Source organism: Miniopterus natalensis, chromosome 1 (assembly GCF_054644295.1).
Source record: "Miniopterus natalensis isolate mMinNat1 chromosome 1, mMinNat1.hap1, whole genome shotgun sequence".
NCBI lineage: Eukaryota > Metazoa > Chordata > Mammalia > Chiroptera > Miniopteridae > Miniopterus > Miniopterus natalensis.
This window is the reverse complement of record NC_142081.1, coordinates 36274630-36292542: the sequence shown is the minus strand read 5'-3', so window position 1 is coordinate 36292542 and position 17913 is coordinate 36274630. Positions and strand designations below refer to the sequence as shown.

Sequence of the window (17913 nt, the reverse complement as noted above, 5' to 3'; positions counted from 1 at the left end):
TGTACCCCGAAAATCTCAGAGAGGTTGGAGGGATCTGAGAGCCTAGAAAACCGATGCTTCGTGGGTAGAAACAGGACGGCAGTGGGGAAGGAGCGTTCTCTAAGCTACACCTGGTGTGGAAAGCATGAGACTATTTCCCATGGGCACAAAAGAACAACGACGTGGACAGAAAGGCAACCAGGTGTGATTAGTCTTCAAGTTCACTCTTTCTTCTGCCAAGAAGCTGCTATAAATTTTAGTTCTAGAATTTCCATTTGGTTCTTTTTTCATAGTTTCTATTTCTCTATGAAGATTATTTACCGGCCCACTCACAATTTCCCTTAATTTTTTTTTAACACATCTTAAAGTTGGTTTGTACTGACTGCCTTTGTTTGTTTTTGACCCTTTGTTGACTTTTTGTTACCACCTTTATGGGGGAGAGGCTTCCTGGTGATGGTAGTGTCATAACTGGATCAAGCAATGCTACTACGGGGTGACAAGAGTCTAATGTGAAAGCAGTCACTCAAGTGGACCAGGACGTCGTCTTTGGAAATGGTGAATAATCTGTGATGATTTCCAGTCTTCAAATAAGTAAGACAACTGCAAACCCCTTGTGAAAAAATGTAAAGGTAGCATCTCCAATATCCTCAATCAGCCTCAAACAACTGGCAGAACCTTCCCACTCATTAAAGCGCAGAACTGGAAGAGAGTTTAAAACATTAGCATCTAACTTTCTGCATCAGCCGAGTAGAAAGGATAGTCTCCCCCAATGATTAATTTTTCTCTAAGCAAAAAAGCAGCTTCTTTTCATTTCCTAATATAAAGTTAATACATACTTAGAGAAAAAAAATCAACCAAAAGAGATAGTCATAAAGAAGAAAGTCCTCAGAGAAATTACAATTACTATTTTGCTACACATCCTTCCAGATGCTTCTGTATGCAAATATTTATGCATACAATTTTATACGACTAGAATACTTATACATGCTTTTAATTCAACAGGTAGTAAATATCATTCTCAATAAATATAGACACACATCTTTTTTAGTGACTGTATATTCCATTGCCTAAGTGTATCAAATGTATTAAACCAATTCTCTATGGGAGGGCATTTAGTTCTAGATTTTTGAAATAAGGAACATTCCTTCTGCTGTCTGTGTGTGTGTGTGTGTGTGTGTAACATCTTTGTGTAGTTTTCAGATTATGTCTCCTTGGGGCAATACTTTTCATTATCTCTGGGCTGAAGCATATTCAAAATTTTTAATAATAAGTAAACTATTCCTACCAGGAAGACTGTACTAACTCATGCTCCCACCAACAGTAAGACCATTTCCATCTTTTTTTTTTTTAACTGAGTTCACTGGGGTGACATTGGCTCACAAAACCATACAGGTTTCAAGTGTACAACTCAACCAAACATCATCTGCAACTGCATTGTGCGCCCAACGCCCAGAGTCAAGTCTCTTTCCCTCTCCATTTATCCCTCCTTTGCCATCTTCCACCTCCCCTCACCCCCTTTCCCTCTGGCTATCACCATACGGTTGTCTGTGTCTGTGATATATATGGTGGGTTGCTTAATCCCTTCACCTTTTTTCACCCAGCCCCCCACCACTGCTCCCCTTTGACAGCTGTCAATCTGGAGACCGTTTCCATCTTTGGTCATGCTGGGTATGTGCAATCTTTTCAAACTTTATGAATGTATCAATCAAAAGTAACATCTAAATTGTGTTGAGTGGCCTGCTAATGAGTTCTAGTGCAGTGTTGAGGATGGGTACCTTGCCATGTGCTCCTTTCTGGCTTTGAAAGGATAGCATATGCACTATACGGGGGCCTGAGATGTAAATTAGGCAGTCTGGCTTCCATACTCCTAGCTTTATTGCACTAACTCTGTGTCCTTGGGTGAGCCACTCAACCTTTCTATGCCTTGGCTTCTTCAAATGTGAATGAAATGGGTATTCTTGAGCTTCCTTCCCAGCTACTATCAGGAGGGGCAGGTGGGTAATGCACTGTGCAGATCTGTCAGGTCAGACACTGTTGGTTGACTAACACAACACCATCCCCAAACCCTTTCTCCTTGCCTGTCTTTACTATAGAAGAGGCTGGAAATGCTCAATATCCCCTTTCTCAGCCTCTTTTAGAGCTAATGGGTGGCCATTTTACGTAGCTCAGGCTAATGAGATGAGAAGGAAAGTTTGTTGGGATGCTTCTGGGAAATCCTTTGTTTTCCTGATGAAAGAAACAGACACAAGAGAGAGCAAGCTCACAGGTGCTCTCTCTCTCTCACCCTCTGCCTTCAATGCAGACTTGATGCCTGGACCTGCGGGGTGGTTGTGGTGACTCCGTATGATGTCAACTCAGATAAGCAGGATCTGTTTTCCAGAATTCTGCATGGTTTCAGGTTATTGTTGGCCATCAGAGAAATGTTGCACAAGATCTGGAAGGCAGCAGCGAAGCATCAGCCATGGTTTCCATGTTCTGAAGGGCAATGCAGGGCTCCAGGCGTGGAGGTAACTCTAGCACATTGTCACTAATCTGCTGGCTCACCTTGGGCATGAGGCAGCACCCAGACTCCAGCTCCTGCCTGATCTCCTTCTTCAGCCTCTCCAAGTCCTAAGCCAAGTGCATGTGCAGCTCCATGAAGGGTGCCAGCTTCCCTGTATTATCAAGGCCAGAGGTAGTAAGAGACACACGCAGATCTAGCCTGTCTTTCCAGTTGTTCATGAATTCCAGTTTGTCCTGCAGATTCCAAGTCTGTTCCTACTCTCATCCAAGTCCAGCTTTCTGCCCTGACTGCCTTCTGGCTGACCTATGGTGACTTCAGGCTTAACACTAGAATGAAAGACAGCAAACAGCCTTGCATAGACTCCTCCAGCTTCCACGATCATGTAAGCACTGAACAACAGAGCTTCTGTGATGATGAAAGTGATTTATGTATGAGCAGCCCTAATAGGATAACCACAGCCACACGGGCTATTGAGCACTTGACATGAACCTTGTACAACTGAGAAATGAAATCTTTACTCTTATTTCATTTTAATCCATTTAAATTTAAAGAGCCACATGTGGCTAGTGGCTACCATATTGAACAGCATAGGTCTAGTGCCTAATAATAAATTTCTCATCTTTGTCACTCATAGTGGTTCTGTTTCTCTGTTGAATCCTGATATGGGCGGCAACTGGTGCCATGTGCAGAAGAGCATGCAGATGGAAAGCCAGCACTCTAGGAATGACAGGGCTGGAGCAGCGAGTTCCCGGAGGCCCACCAACCTGCCACTGTTGAACATTTTATGAGAAAAATAGAACCCCCTTAGTTTGTCCTGTTGGAACCCCATCCCCATTTCAATCCCCAGGCCAGGATGATCAATGTGAGCTAAAATATTCACGGAAAGCAAGTAGGCTCCAGTAAGGTGTGCTCTTCAGCAGGCGGTCTTTCCTTTGCTCCAACATGAAGAATGGTTGTCCCTTGCCGGTTCCCTATGCAGAGCCTCCCACCTCCCTGTCCGCTCCCTTTCCCCCGTGAATATGACCTTCCTTATAGAATATAATCACCCCTGTTGTCTGTCGAACTGAATTCTTTTTGTTTTAAACATCACCCCATTTTCACGATTCTGCAATATCGCAGCAGATGGTGAACCACCATCTTTGCCAGCTCCAGTCTCTTGAACTGGCCGCGTAACCAATAAACTTTACCAGGAACGGGTTTTGCCAGATAGGCCACAGTTAGCTGTGAAAAAAATTAATGGTTGAACAATCTTGTCTTTCAAGGCGGAGTTTGAGGAGAGAACCGTGGTAGTAAGCAGTTTAAAGCCGTTTCCACAAACACAGTTCTACACAAATCCAAGGAACATTGTGTGGTGTTTTTTTTTTTTTTGGGGGGGGGGTTCTTTTAAAAAAAAAATGGTTGCATAAACAAGTGGTTATCCGTTATGGTGTTGACATAGGAAAAGGTGAAATGCTGGCAACGGAATAAAAGCAATAGTGCAACAGGCAGCTGAGCGGCATGCGTGGGCTGGTTCCTTGGATGGACAGACTTGCTTTTCACTTCCTCTCCGTTTTGGTCCCTCCCTCTTGGTGTATCTTCCTGAGAATGTTTAAAAAAAAAAAAAAAAAAAGAGCCTGCTGGTCTCACTGCAAGCCGCCCTTGGTGCCTGCTGTTCCCTCATTTTTAACATCTCCCGGGACTGAGTCCTGTAACGCTCCAGTGCTGGGTGAGTCGCCGCGCTGCGCGGTCGCCGCCTTGCCGCGCTCCGCAGGGCTAAAGGCTTCCGGGGGTCCGCAGACGGCGCGGCTCCCAGCGCCCGACCCCCGGGAGCGGAGCGCCGAGCCCCGAGCCCGCTCCCCGCCGGCGCGCCCGGAGCGCCAGCCCTCGGACCTTGGGAACGGCGCGCCCAGCGCGCCCCCGGGCGGCGCGGAGGAGGCGGCGGCGGCCCCTCGGCGCGGCGGGCGCGGGTCCGGGAACCCCCGGCGCCGCCCGGATGCTGCAGCCCAGCTACCTCTGCGGCAGCTGCGGGGTGGACCCGGGCCGAGCCTGCCCCCGGGGCGCACGGGGGGCCGGAAGGGGGTTCAGGATTCCGACCCCTCCCCTTTCCCCTCTGGGTCCCGGAGCACTCCCGCGCTCAGACCTTCCTCCTCCCAGGTACGAGCCGGGAAAAGAGGGCCCATCTCCGCCCCCGGCACCCCACCATGGGCAATGCCTCCAATGACTCCCGGCCCGAGGACTGCGAGACTCGACGGTGGCTCCCCTCGGGCGAGAGCCCGGCCATCAGCTCGGTGATGTTCTCGGCCGGGGTGCTGGGCAACGTCCTGGCGCTGGCGCTGCTGGCGCGCCGCCGGCGGGGGGGCGCGGGGCGCGGCGCCCGCCGCGGGAACTCGCTCTCCTTGTTCCACGTGCTGGTGACCGAGCTGGTGTTCACCGACCTGCTGGGCACCTGCCTCATCAGCCCCGTGGTGCTGGCTTCGTACGCGCGCAACCAGACCCTGGTGGCCCTGGCGCCCGAGAGCCGCGCGTGCACCTACTTCGCCTTCTCCATGACCTTCTTCAGCCTGGCCACGATGCTCATGCTCTTCGCCATGGCGCTGGAGCGCTCGCTGGCCATCGGGCACCCCTACTTCTACCAGCGCCACGTCAAGCGCCGCCGCGGCCTGGCCGTGCTGCCCGCCATCTACGCCGCCTCGCTGCTGCTGTGCGCGCCGCCGCTGCTGCGCCCCGGGCAGTACGTGCAGTTCTGCCCCGGGACGTGGTGCTTCGTGCGGCACGGCGGCTCCGCGTACCTGCGGCTCTACGCCACGCTGCTGCTGCTGCTCATCGCCGCCGTGCTCGCCTGCAACCTCAGCGTCATCCTCAACCTCGTCCGCATGCACCGCCGGGGCCGGCGCGGCCGGGGCCGCCCCTCCGCGGGCCGGCGCGGGGAGAGGGTGTCGGTGGCCGAGGAGACCGACCACCTCATTCTGCTGGCGATTATGACCATCACCTTCGCCGTCTGCTCCCTGCCGTTCACCGTAAGTCACTCTCTTCGCGTCCACAGCCCCGGCCCGCGCGGGCTGCTCGCACCCTCCCCTCCCACGCCCACCCTGCCCACTGCCACACGGACTTTTGCAACTTGTAAAAGTATGTCCCGATTTGTAGAGGTCTGTGGACGTCCCCTGTCGCTTCTCACCTTTGCCCCATTTCCTTCCCCCCCTGCTGGCTCCAGGCCCGGGCGCGTGGGCCTCTCTGGGCTCGTGTTTCGCATGATACAGCCCCACCGACCGGGAGCCTTGGCTGAGGCTCCCTGAGCCGGCCCAGCCCCATCCTAGAGCCAAAGGCCCCTCCACTGCGAGCTTGGCTCGGCACCTGAGGAGCAGGCACCATCTGCCTTCCCTGAGCTGCAGTTTGGCTCCTGGTACCTCCTGCCCACACACTCACGCTGGTTCTCCACACTCTGCCCGTTGTTTCTCCCAGGGCAAAATGTGGCACCCAACCCACAGCATCCCAGCCGCCGCTGAGAATGATCCCGGGTGAGAAGGGCCCCTGTTGCAAAACTTCAGAGCATTTCATTATTTGTCCTAAAAGTTCAACAAGCACCTAGTTTACAGGTTTCCCAATTTACCTATTGGTAGCATAACCCTTTTTGGCCATGAAAATTCAAAATACGTCCATAATGATAATGAGAGGAAAAGCTGATTGCTTGGAGGAACCCCTCGCTAAGCTTTGAGATCCCTCTAGAGGAGGCATTTGTACTCTTACAAAATATCTTCCTGATGTCACTGTCAGGAATACATCCAGGTGCTCTTCGGCCTATAATAGTGCACTTTATGAGCACAAGGCCACAACAGGAAGGGCTGGTGCATCTCAGGGATGGGAGAGGTAGGCATGTCCTGCACTTGCCGGGACCCAGCAGATCAGAGCCCGTCTGGAGAACTGAAAGACAGGAGCCTAAGTGCTGGGATGGGCGCTGGCCTGGTTTGGGGCAACCTCAGCAGGTAGCTCTGTGAAGCTGTGAGCCTCCTAAGGGGTACCGAGCCCGGAATGTGTCCGAGCACAGCTGGCCTCTTACAGAGGAATGGAAACTGGGAGCTCAGGCAGCTCCACTCCCTAATCTTTAGAAGAATGAGGCTGACCCTGCGGGCAGGAAGCAGTTGTCAGTGGCTCCCACCTGCACAGTGTGGGAGAAAGAGACCCACAGCGCCTGCCATTAGCTTGTCTGACCTGGAGAAGCTGAAGAAGTAACTTTATCCCACTTCCCACCATCATCACTGTTTTTAATTATCTACATACGCTTATCCTCAGGGGTGGAAAAGGACACAGGGTTCTAAAAGCCCGGATGTGACCCTCCGATGCCCCAGATTAACTCCCTTGCTTAGCTATAGTCTCTTCTCCTTGGTCCCCACTGTGGCCACCACTTCTGCCCCATCCTCCGCTAGGGCAGCAGCTGGTCGGAACAGTAAGTTACACCTTGAGGGGCATGAGACGGAGCGTGTGAAAGGCGCCGTGCTATCAAACGAAGGACTCTGGGAGCCTGCAGCTCCCACGCCCGACAGCCGGCAGGTTCGCGCCACAGAAATGCTATGATGTAGAAACCAACGTGGCTTCTCTGGGTTTGTTTTGTTTTACTGATAGAACCTATAGATTATGTTAGGAGCTAAATCAACTTTGGGGATTGGGACAAGGAGGCAGAATAAGTGGCTATGAAAGAAAGCATCTCAGGTTCCACGAAACAACTTAGAATTCACCTTGGGAGACATTAATCATCTCTGAATTGGGGACTGCCTGTCCCGGACAGGTGGGCCTTAGGATGTCAATTCTTGGAATTTTATTTATTCTTTGTGAGTGTGCATATAAAAATATCCCTGACCCCCAGCTACTTAAATAGCCTGGGAATGGACTTAGAGGTGACTTGTAAAAAATAACTTGTAAAAAGTATGATTTCCTTTCCGAAGCCCTTTAGAGGAGGAGAACAGGAGGGAAAAGGTCTCCCCTTCAAGCATGACTGATCTACTGCATAACCTGTATTTTTCAAAATAAAGGCAGGGAATTTCAATAGGTTCCTCTGTTTTTAAATCTGCCTTTTATCATGAGGACTCCATCATTACCATATACTAATTTTCAAATATATATTTGAATATATATGAATATATCTACTCTCCACCCCACCCCTTTACTTAATATTAAGCCAGGGGCAGATCCAGAGTTGCTACATGGAAGGAGCTTAGAGCTAGAAGTCTGGTTAGAAGGAGCGGGGCAGTAGGAGGTTTGTTTTGAAGCTGTGTTTTTATTTAGATTACCTGCTTATGGCATGGGAGGGGCTAGATGAAGATTATTTTGTCAATAGATTCTTGGCACTTGTTAGTGTCTTCATTTACATAGCACTTTAAACCCTATAAAATGTTACACTATCCCAATTTATTTCTTGGAGGGCTTATCTGATAATTCAAAACTCATGGCTGCTGTTTGGTGCATACATTCTGCTCTTTCAAAATGCTCATCATGGGGGGCACTTTCCCCCGTGTCCTTTTAGTTTGTTGGCCCACAATAAAACTGTGGTCAGAAATGGCCTACACCAGTCTCCCACCTGAGGCAGGAGTCATTTCCGCACATCCTGTCTGGGGACACTGTTAGACAAGGCAGAGGCTTGTGGTTGCCTTTGGACACTCTCGTGTTCCTCTCCCCAAGCACATGTAGTCCAATAGAAACAGTATAAGCCACGTGTAGAATTTAAAATTTTCTAGTAGCCACACAACAAAAAATAAAAAGAAACATTAATTTTAATCAATATATTTTATTTAACTCAGTTTATTCAAAATATCAATTTAAAATGTAATCAAGGTAAAATAATTATTAATGAGCTATTCCAACTAATTTTCTCCCTTGCGTCCCAGAAAACACTGGCAATTTACCCAATCTCTGCCTGTTCCTGCCAGAGCTGCTTTCTTGTCCCTTAGAAGTAGCCCAGCAAGGCAAGTTCACAGCTGTGCCACTGCGACACCTGCTTGTTCCAGCACTTCAGGAGTGGGGGGAGGAGGAGAGTGGGGTTTTAGGAAGCAGTCATTCTGACCTGCCCACACTTTGGGACAATGACATTGGTAGTTCCAGTTTTCCTAAATCCTACAAGAATCCCAGTCTAGGACTTCCGAAGTTTGGGAAGTGAAACTATCAAAATGTAAAATACCCAGAGCCCTGTAATGAAGTCAATTTCAGCATCAAATATCATTATCATCATCAACGTCAAAATGGCTAACATTTTGAGCACTAATTTTTACAACACTAACCCATTATCTTCACAATAACCTGTAAAATAGATAGTATTATTATTCCCATTTTACAGATGAGGCAAATCACTTACCCTGGGTCTCACAGCTGGTGAGTGTTGGAGCCAGGCAGTTTAGGCCTAGCCTGTTTGGCTCCGTGGTTAGAGCGTCAGCCCGCGGAGTGAAGGGTCCCGGGTTCGATTCTGGCCAAGGTCGCGTACCTTGGTTGCAGGCTTGATCCTCAGTCCCGGTCAGGGAGCATGTGGGAAGCAGCCAATCCATGTGAGAAAAAAAGCCAGGCAGTTTAAGCACAGAGTTTATGCTCTTAACCACAATACTATGAGAGGGAAACTGCTCATTTCAGGGATAACATGAGAAAATTAATCCAAGATTTCCAAGAGAATTGTGACCCAGTTATAAATACTTGGACCACTTTGCCTCTTAATTCCAACTTATTAGCTTTAAAAATATAATGGCACCCTGGCTGGTGTTGCTCAGTGGTTAGAGTCGGCCTCCGCACCAAAGGGTCTCAGGTTTGATTCGCGGTCAAGAGCTCGTTCCTGGGTTGCAGGTTCGATCCCCAGCCCTGGTTAGGGCACGTGCAGGAGGCCACCAATCGATGTGTCTCCCTCACATCTATGTTTCTCTCTCTCTCTTTCTCCCTCCCTCCCTCTCACTCTCTCTAAAAATTAATGGAAAAAATATCCTCAGGTGAAGATTAACCAAAAAATGTAAATAATAATAAAATGGCAGAGACCTGTGTCAGATCAAGGGGCCTGAGCTGGGGCCAAGTGTGTGTGGTTCCTTTTTTCTTCTCCACAGACCTGTGAATTGAAGGCTGAGATTGAGATTTAAGGAGATTGGCTAATGTAAAAGCTACTCTAAATTAAGAAATATTCAGATTACCCCCCCATGTAAAATCTTCCGTTGGTACCACAAAACATTTCTTAACTGATTTTTAAAAAAAAAAGAAGAAAAAAAAAGACCATGTGTTGTTTAGGAAATGACATTATTTTGGCTGTTCAGTACGAAATCATTCATGGAACCAACAACATATTCCAAACTGTTTATGCACTAAAGGGATATTGTATAAATTAATAAATTCCTCCTTATGTTAATCAGCTGTTGTCATCATTTCACAGAGATAAATAGAAACTTTCTTCATGAAATGGAACAGAGTGCAGGAAATATATCAGACTCCATTCTTGCCTCAGATACTGTTTGTGTCTTCATTTCCAACCACAGCGAGCCACTTTCTCATCACTTTACTAATAACTGTGGGTAGCTCCTAGTCATTTCAAACTGGTTTCCACATGCCATCTGAATAAAGCGCTTATGCATTTTATTCAGCTCTAAAATTTCAAGAGTGAAATTTTTAGAAATTCTTTAAGGCTATAATTTCTAGGTAAACCCGATTAGTGGAAATCTGATCTTTGCTATAGAGAACAAACTCAAGTAAACAGTACTGGAGTTTCCTGTTCATTCCTAGTACTCTTTATGACATGAACGGGGGTGATAAAACTGATACAAAAGCGATATCAATTACATACATGGAAAATACCACAATTCTAGTAGGGGTGAAAGAGCAATCCAGAAATCTCTATGTGTAACCACCATGAACTTTGCTTGGTGATATTTTAAGTTAATATCTATGTAAGTTAATATTCATGCATCATTAATGATGTGCTTGGGGATTGTTGAAATAGTCTTAATACACATTACTCGTTAAGAGAAAAAAGTTTCCCTATATGACTGTTTTCACTTGGCATCTTTTCCTTTGCACTTTGATATTATGAAATGGTGGTTGTGAGTAAAGACACAATTACCCTGTTTTTTACATTTGGACAGCAAGAACCAATGAGTTGATCATCACTGCTGTTTCAGGTGATTAAGACCTCAGCTTAAAGAAAAACAGCTTTTAGGGATGGTATATTTCTTTTTTGGCATTTCAAGAACCCATCACAGTATTAATTTAAAAAAAAAAAAGAGAGAGATGGTGCGTGACTGATCTCTGGAAACAGTGCTTCAGGAAGGCAATGTACAAGTCTCTCTCCACCTGCAGGCTTCAGGCCCAGTTAACCTGCAGCCTGGCCTGCTTGGTTTCCGTGGCTTCCCCTGTCTGCTGTTTTGAAGTTTCTGACCACCCCTCCTCATTCTTTTCTCAAGCTCACCTCCCTTGTGCCTCAAATTATATCAAGGTGTACCAAGCTCCATTTTTCTCAAGCTGCTCTGCTATCTAAAATTGCCTCCCCCTCACAGAAAACTAGACTAAGACTTCTGAAGCTGGGACAGATGTGTGATGGGAGAGTGCATTAGCGGAAGGCTAACTCTCCTGTAACCTGCACTCCATGGACAGTGCAGTAGGTCACATTTGCAAAACCTTGTATTTATCAGAGACCTGGGTAGATGGTTCATAGTGTTCAACATTTTCTCAAAGGGGTTAGAGTCACCACCCTGGAATATTCAGGCTCAGAGCTCTAAACCTTAGCACTGACTCTCCTTTGTGTCTGGCTCTGGGATCACCTGGAGCACAAGGCAGGGGACACTCTTTAGTGCGGGAGCCACATTCAGGCCCCAGTCTTTCTTTCTGAAGGGAAACTGGCTCCTGTTCCCTCTACCACAAGGCACCTATGATTTGGGGGAAGGAGTTGCTTTAAAATATCAAATACCTGGAAAATAATCTCCACGTGATTTTTTTTTTTTTAAGAATGAATTATGCAAAGCCTATAGCCAGGACACTCACGAATGTTTTTCACAAGGAAATAAACATACAACAATCTCTGCCTGTCATTTAGCTGTGGAAAGTGGGGAAAGAGAAGCATCCAAAGAAGCCAGGTAGCTACTCAGACATAGCCATGGTTTTTACCAGGGACAGTGACACCCATAAACCTCTGTGCCAACTTCGAAAAGATGTCTCCTACAAACTCATAATTGAGTCATTCACTGGTGCATTTTACATGAGACTTCACATCACAGGCCGGCAATAGAGTAGTGACTAAAAGAAAAACTGGGGTTCCCCTGCTTGAGCATGACTCCATGACTTCCTTACTTACTTGGAGTGTGATTTGGGACAAGGTAACTAATCTTCTAGGCCTCAGTTTCCTCCTTACTAAAATGGAAATAATATTTTGCAGGTTCATGTAAGGATTAAATAGAATAATACATAATTTGCTTTGCACCATGCCTGGCACACACAGATATTCAGTAAATATTAGCTGCTATCTCCATAGGATTCAATTTCTAAGGGAAAACCGGGATTGTATGTTAATGATTAGGAATTCTGGAAGCTCAGTCATTTGTTTGAGTTTATTTCAGGTATTAGGTAAGATTCCAAAGCAGGCCACTCAACCTTGGCTGCACATTAGAATCTCGTCAGGGTGGGGCGGGGGGGGAGGGATTAAAAATCATGATAGATACCCACGTTTAAATACCAGATTTAATTAATCAGAATCCCTGAGAGAATATTTTTAATGCCCCTTGGACAATTTCAATGAGCAGCCAGATAAAGTTCTCATTTGCTGTAAAATTCTGAACCCACTATGTGGTTGTATTGATGGTAGGAAAGTAGCTCAAACCAACAGTATCTAGTCAGTGCCAACACTTATTTCCATCTGTGCCACTTTGCAGCTGTTACAGTCTCACTAAAGCCCAGGAAAGAGACCTGTCCTAAGGAATGAACACTCGCTTGATTCAGTTAGATTAGCACTTGGTATTTTTCTTACAGCAAATGTGTTAGTAGTGTGTACAGAAATATGTATAAATTCTACTAGCCTCTGAAGCAAAATAGCACTAAAACATTATTCATCAATTGATTTCTATGCTGCGTGTCAGCCTTTCATTAAAACCCAGGATTGGCTGGCGGGAGAGAGAATGGAGAGTTATTGTTTAATGGGAAGTTTGGGAAGATGGAAAGAGTTCTGGAAATGGATGGTAGTGTTGGTTGCTGTTCTGTTCTTCTGTCAGGTGTGGCCATGAGAGGAGACAAGAGAGGCTCAGGAAAATAAAGTTTTTCATACTCACAGGTCCTAGAAACAGCAAGGAACGCACAACACCAAGGGCCACATAGGAAAGTACTAGTGCAGGTCAGGCAGCAGGAGCCTGGGCCAAGGAGTTTCCGAGGGGAGGGCGAGGCAGGGCAGGGTGACCAGCGTAGGGCAGGCTATTGGGATCCTTTCAGCAGGCTCTAAGCTGTAGGACTGGCCCCTAGTTGCCTGGTATCGGGCCCTGGGGAGATTAAGGCAGAGGAATATTGCCTCCTGGGCCACAGGGCCAGATAAGGGGCTTTGGCTTGGTTAATTTGCATGTCAAAGGATAGCTCTCTGGGGGGGCCCTTGGTTATCTCTAAGAACTGGGCATCCCTGAAGGGGCAGTCTCTCCCCTGCCAGAAAGGTTTTTAGGATGTCAAAACATCATAATATACAGAAAATTAAAAAGTATGTAAACAAACAGTTGCACAACAATGTGAATGCACTTAGTGACACTGACTTGTACTCTTGAAAATGATAAATTTTGTTATGTATATTTTATAATTAAAAAACACACACACACACACAAAAAAAAAAAAAAACCCAGGGTCCACAAGATCAAAAATGATGAACTCTAAGCAAAAGACAAGAACCAAAATTTTTTTTAAATGAAGAGGTAGAAGACGACAAAACTTGCATCAAGAACTTCAAGGGCCACTGAAGTATGTGTCTTTTCCAAGTGTGAAAGAAGAAATTATCTTCTGCAAAATATTGGCCAGCTCCTGAAATGCAAATTTTAAGCAATTTTTAAAATTTGCATTGTGGATGAAATGGAAAGGAAACAAATAGTACAGAATTGCTTCACCCTCTAAAACCATTCCTCACTTCTCATTGCTCTGTCATACTCCACAGAGATCAGGAACTGAAAACCTGACTCATCTTCGCTTGTGGAGCTGTGACACTAGCATACTGAGGCCTCCCTACGCTGCCCATCTGGCTCACCTGCTCAGTGCTATCATAGTCTTTGGCGAAACTAGATTATAAACTCGGACTTCTCTGCTACAGAGTGCGTGTGTGTGTGTGTGTGTGTGTGTGTGTGTGTGGTGACTAATATATCTTAATCTACCAGGTTTATATACAATGGTATCCTGAATTTCTACACTCTTAAAGAGACCATATAAGTTCTGTGTATTTCTCATCCAAAAATAGTTCTGCTGCGAAGAAAATTATTGCCCCATTGCATATCCCCACCTACCTTTCTCTTCTCTCTATAATCAGGGAAATCCTCCATCAATTCTTCTTTTTCCTTACTCATCTGCCAAGTCTTTTCTCCATTCCCTATGCCAACATTCTCTGGCATAAACGCCTGTGGCTGCCAAGCCTTCCTGCAATTGTCCTAACATAAGCGACTGGAAGATGACCACTCTCCTCCCTCCCTGCAGTTCGCTTTGTCTATCCATTTGTCAGATGCCTCCAGAGTAAGCAGGAGGGGAAGAAATAAAACATCTCTTCTGGTAAAGCAGGGTGGAGGAAAGAGGGAATAGCTTTCCAACTCGTGGGCTACCGTTGGCAAGAAAGTCCCTGGAGCATTGTAAAGAGCAGTTTTAAATGACTGGGTGTGATTTACATCTGTTTCCCTCTTTTCTGTAAGCAGAGTGAAGCGTTTGATCTTTTTGAGCACATACAGTTCCATTCCTTTTCATCTGACCAGAGAGTTGTGTTGCTCTCTAAACATCTAAGGAATCCGATGAGAGCCGGTGCGTCCTTGCAAACACTGGTCAACATGTGAAGATGGGCCAGCTTCTCGGTGTTTAGGACAGGGCTCTGGAGGCCTTTGCTCTAACACAGGCGACCTGGATGGGGCACATGGTGAGCAGAGCACCAGTGCCAGAGGAGCCGGCGCCTGTGTCCTGACTCCATCACCAAACAGCCCTGGGAACTTGGGCAAGTCACCTGAGTTCTCTGCACCTCAGGGTCCCCATTGGTAAAGTGGAGAGAATAATATTGTGGGGCACATATTCTCTGAGCACAGTTTTAAGTAGCTCTTACCTATTATCTCCTCTCATCTTCCCAACTAAGGCATAGGTATTGTGGCCCTTATCGCCTATTTTACAGATGTAACTGAGGCACCAAGAGGTTGGCTTTTCACTTCTGGTCCCAAAGCCATCTATGGAGCCTGGATTCAAACCCAGGCCGTCCGTGGCCAGCACCCTGCTCTGCTGTGTCCCCTCTCGCACTGAACTCTGATCATTAAATCAGATTAAGTGTCCGGAAGTGAATGTAACATGTTGTTATTAACTTTCCTGAAGTTCACTTCCTCATCTGCCAAAAGGAGATAATACTTCTGTTTCAGAGCTTTTGAAAGGAATAAACAGACGGAAGAAGAGAGATCCTGCTGTCCACCTCTCACCACCACCACACAAAAGACGTTTTGCTCTTAAATCTTAAGAAATCGCCTATGGTCTCAGCCTGTCCACTGCTACAGTGTAAAACTAACGTCATTTCCCCTTTTGCTTCTTACAGATTTTTGCGTATATGAATGAAACCTCTTCTCGAAAAGAAAAGTGGGACCTCCAAGCACTTAGGTTTTTATCGATTAATTCAATAATCGACCCTTGGGTCTTTGTCATCCTGAGGCCCCCGGTTCTGAGACTGATGCGCTCGGTCCTGTGCTGCCGGGTTCCATTAAGAACACAAGATACAACAGAAACTTCCTGTTCCTCACGGTCACATGCCAGTAAACAGACTGACCTTTGTGGACAATAGCTAAGAAGTGCTTGGTTAGCCAGCATCTGGAAGATCATTTTGAAATGGTTCCTTGGAGAAATAAAAAAAAAGTAGTTTGTAAACAAAATGAAGCTACCCCCATGAAGCAGAGGAAACCAACATTTCGGCAATGGTTTAGGCTGCAGACGTGCTGACAAGCATTTCCTGGAGGTGCCAGGAGGAGCTAGAAAGTCTCCCCTCGGTGAGCATATTAGTTACATGGCCTTTAGAGGAACAACCAGCTGCATTCAAGAGCGGTTACCTTTGGACTTAAGCTTTCCTGTTGAATGAGAAAGCATGTGGTTTTGTAATTTGTTTAAAACCCGAAATAGTTACTGTGTGTTTTCCATTTTAATCTTCTGTGTAACTACTGTTATAAACATACAGAGTACAGTCAGACCAGATAAAACTTCATATGTGTTCCCTAGGAAGTCGATATGTGGAAGCAACCAAGCCTCGTCCTCTGTGATCGCTTAACCAGCCCTTTCTTCGAACCATGAGCTTGAGAGCTATGGGCACTTTGCGTGGGGGCCGTACTCTCTCGTCACTACAGTATTACTCATAGAAGAGTAGGTTCAGCTGCTTACTGTCTTCTTTCACTAGTCCTCCGGAAGCTGTGTGTCAAAGTGTCAGATTATTTATTTTATGATGTCCATTGTGCTAATAGGAACCAAGAAAACTTTAGGAATTTTCCTCTCAACAAGAAATAACAGGCTATTAAGAGAGCTGATTCTGATTAACACTCTTCATTCTATTTCCAGGGGAGGGTATATGTGGCTATGTCCGAAGCCACATGTTAGGGTTAAAAGCTGAAAAATCTGGCGAATTCTTCAGATACACTGGAACCCTTTTAATGCTGATGTTGAGGCCATGACTAACATCTACTTTATAAGATGATTGTGTTGTAGCAAGATTCATCTGCCCATATTTTTATCCAGAAAGCATGGCTGACTAATACTATATAGGAAAGCCTTTATCAGTGAGTCATAGCTTTATGTATTTCTAAATCTAAATGTTTGGCGTGGTGTCAACTCAGCACCAAAATATTTCAGTGGCTTTGCACTGCTTAATCATACCTTAGTTACTGTGTAAATTCAGCTGAAATGTTACAAAAGTAAACTATAAGAGAAAAATTTGAAAATGAAATAGTATTTGATGAATCCCCCCAAATAACATTTCATAGTTAGAGTAGATATAATATTTTTTCAATGAGATAAAAGTAGGAAAAAATCTAACTTGGAAGGATTTTAAAGTAGGGTTGCATTGTAAATTGGAGTTTAAAGTACTCAATATAGTACTTGGTACTAGAGGATTTTTTTTTTTCCCTCCAGCATCATCTTCCAAGTAGTAGAACAACCTTTTTTTTTCCTTTCTGTGAATGTTATTACAAGGTAGCTGTTATAAAAAAACAAAAAGGGATGTTAGTTTTTTCCAAAGTCTCATTGAGTTGCTTACGTAAAACCATTTCCTATAAGTAGTTATCAAACTAGATGATCACTTAGAATTTTTCCAAACCATTCTAAGCATCAGTGTATTTGACACAATCTATGTCAGATCAGCTCTTATTTTAAAAAGAATAAATAAATGATTTGCTTTTCTACTAATTTAAACAAACCAGGCAAAATTTAACTTAACTAAAATCTGGACATGTAAATAAATCTTCCGTGTCTACCAAGTATTCTAACATTAAGAAATTGTTCTAAATAGAACTAATTAAGCTCATGGGTTTTTCCTAAACATAAAATTATGAGGTTACTTTGAATCTGGAAAATTGATTTTTTTTTTTTTATCAGATGACTTTTTTTCTCCAAATGAAAATGTTAACTACAGTCCTTCACCCCACCTCACCACCCCCCAAAGCAACCTCGGACATAATGTCACTAGTCGGAACAAAATGATTCCCTCTGGGGGCCCAAAATATAACAGTTTAAGCCATTTATTTAAGGACTGGTAGATTTCTAGAGCTTTGTTTCCTAGTTTACTCCTGTCTCTTGCACTGCATTAAATGACTATTTTATTTGCACTGATACATACGTAGAAGGAATTGAAGGTAAAAATCCTATGTAATAGTCAATCACTTACTATGAATGGTCATTTAAAAGTAACAGAAAAACTTACTAGGGCTAGACATAAAAGTGTTTCTTTTTTTAAAAATATCCCATCTCATCAGACAACCTAGAGCGAGACCAAAGCTCTAGAAACAGCACCAACCTCAGATCGCCATGCTGGGAGAGGCTGCAAGCCCTGAGCAGCTGGGGAGGGCAAATCCGAGCCACATCATTACGCTCTCAGTGTAATTCGGTTAAACTTTTGGCCCCCCTGCCTGCTCCTGTCAGTGCACTTTGAAAGAAGGATTGTCCTAATGCTGATATAACATCATTTCTGATTTGAACCAAGAAAAAAACCCAACGTATTCAGGTTTAGAATTTGATGACTTGGAAAGTCTGGCTAAGACAATTAGCTCGCCTTAAGCAGA

The 17913-nt window shown here is 45.3% G+C and overlaps 1 protein-coding gene across 1 annotated transcript; it reads left to right on the top strand.

Moving 5' to 3' along the window:
• Positions 1-4629: 4629 nt before the first annotated feature.
• Positions 4630-16384, top strand: PTGER2 (prostaglandin E receptor 2). Its single transcript, XM_016198242.2, has 2 exons — positions 4630-5478; positions 15195-16384. Exons 1-2 carry the CDS (start codon positions 4663-4665, stop codon positions 15435-15437), a joined length of 1059 nt encoding a protein of 352 aa, XP_016053728.2. The 5' UTR covers positions 4630-4662; the 3' UTR covers positions 15438-16384.
• Positions 16385-17913: the final 1529 nt, after the last annotated feature.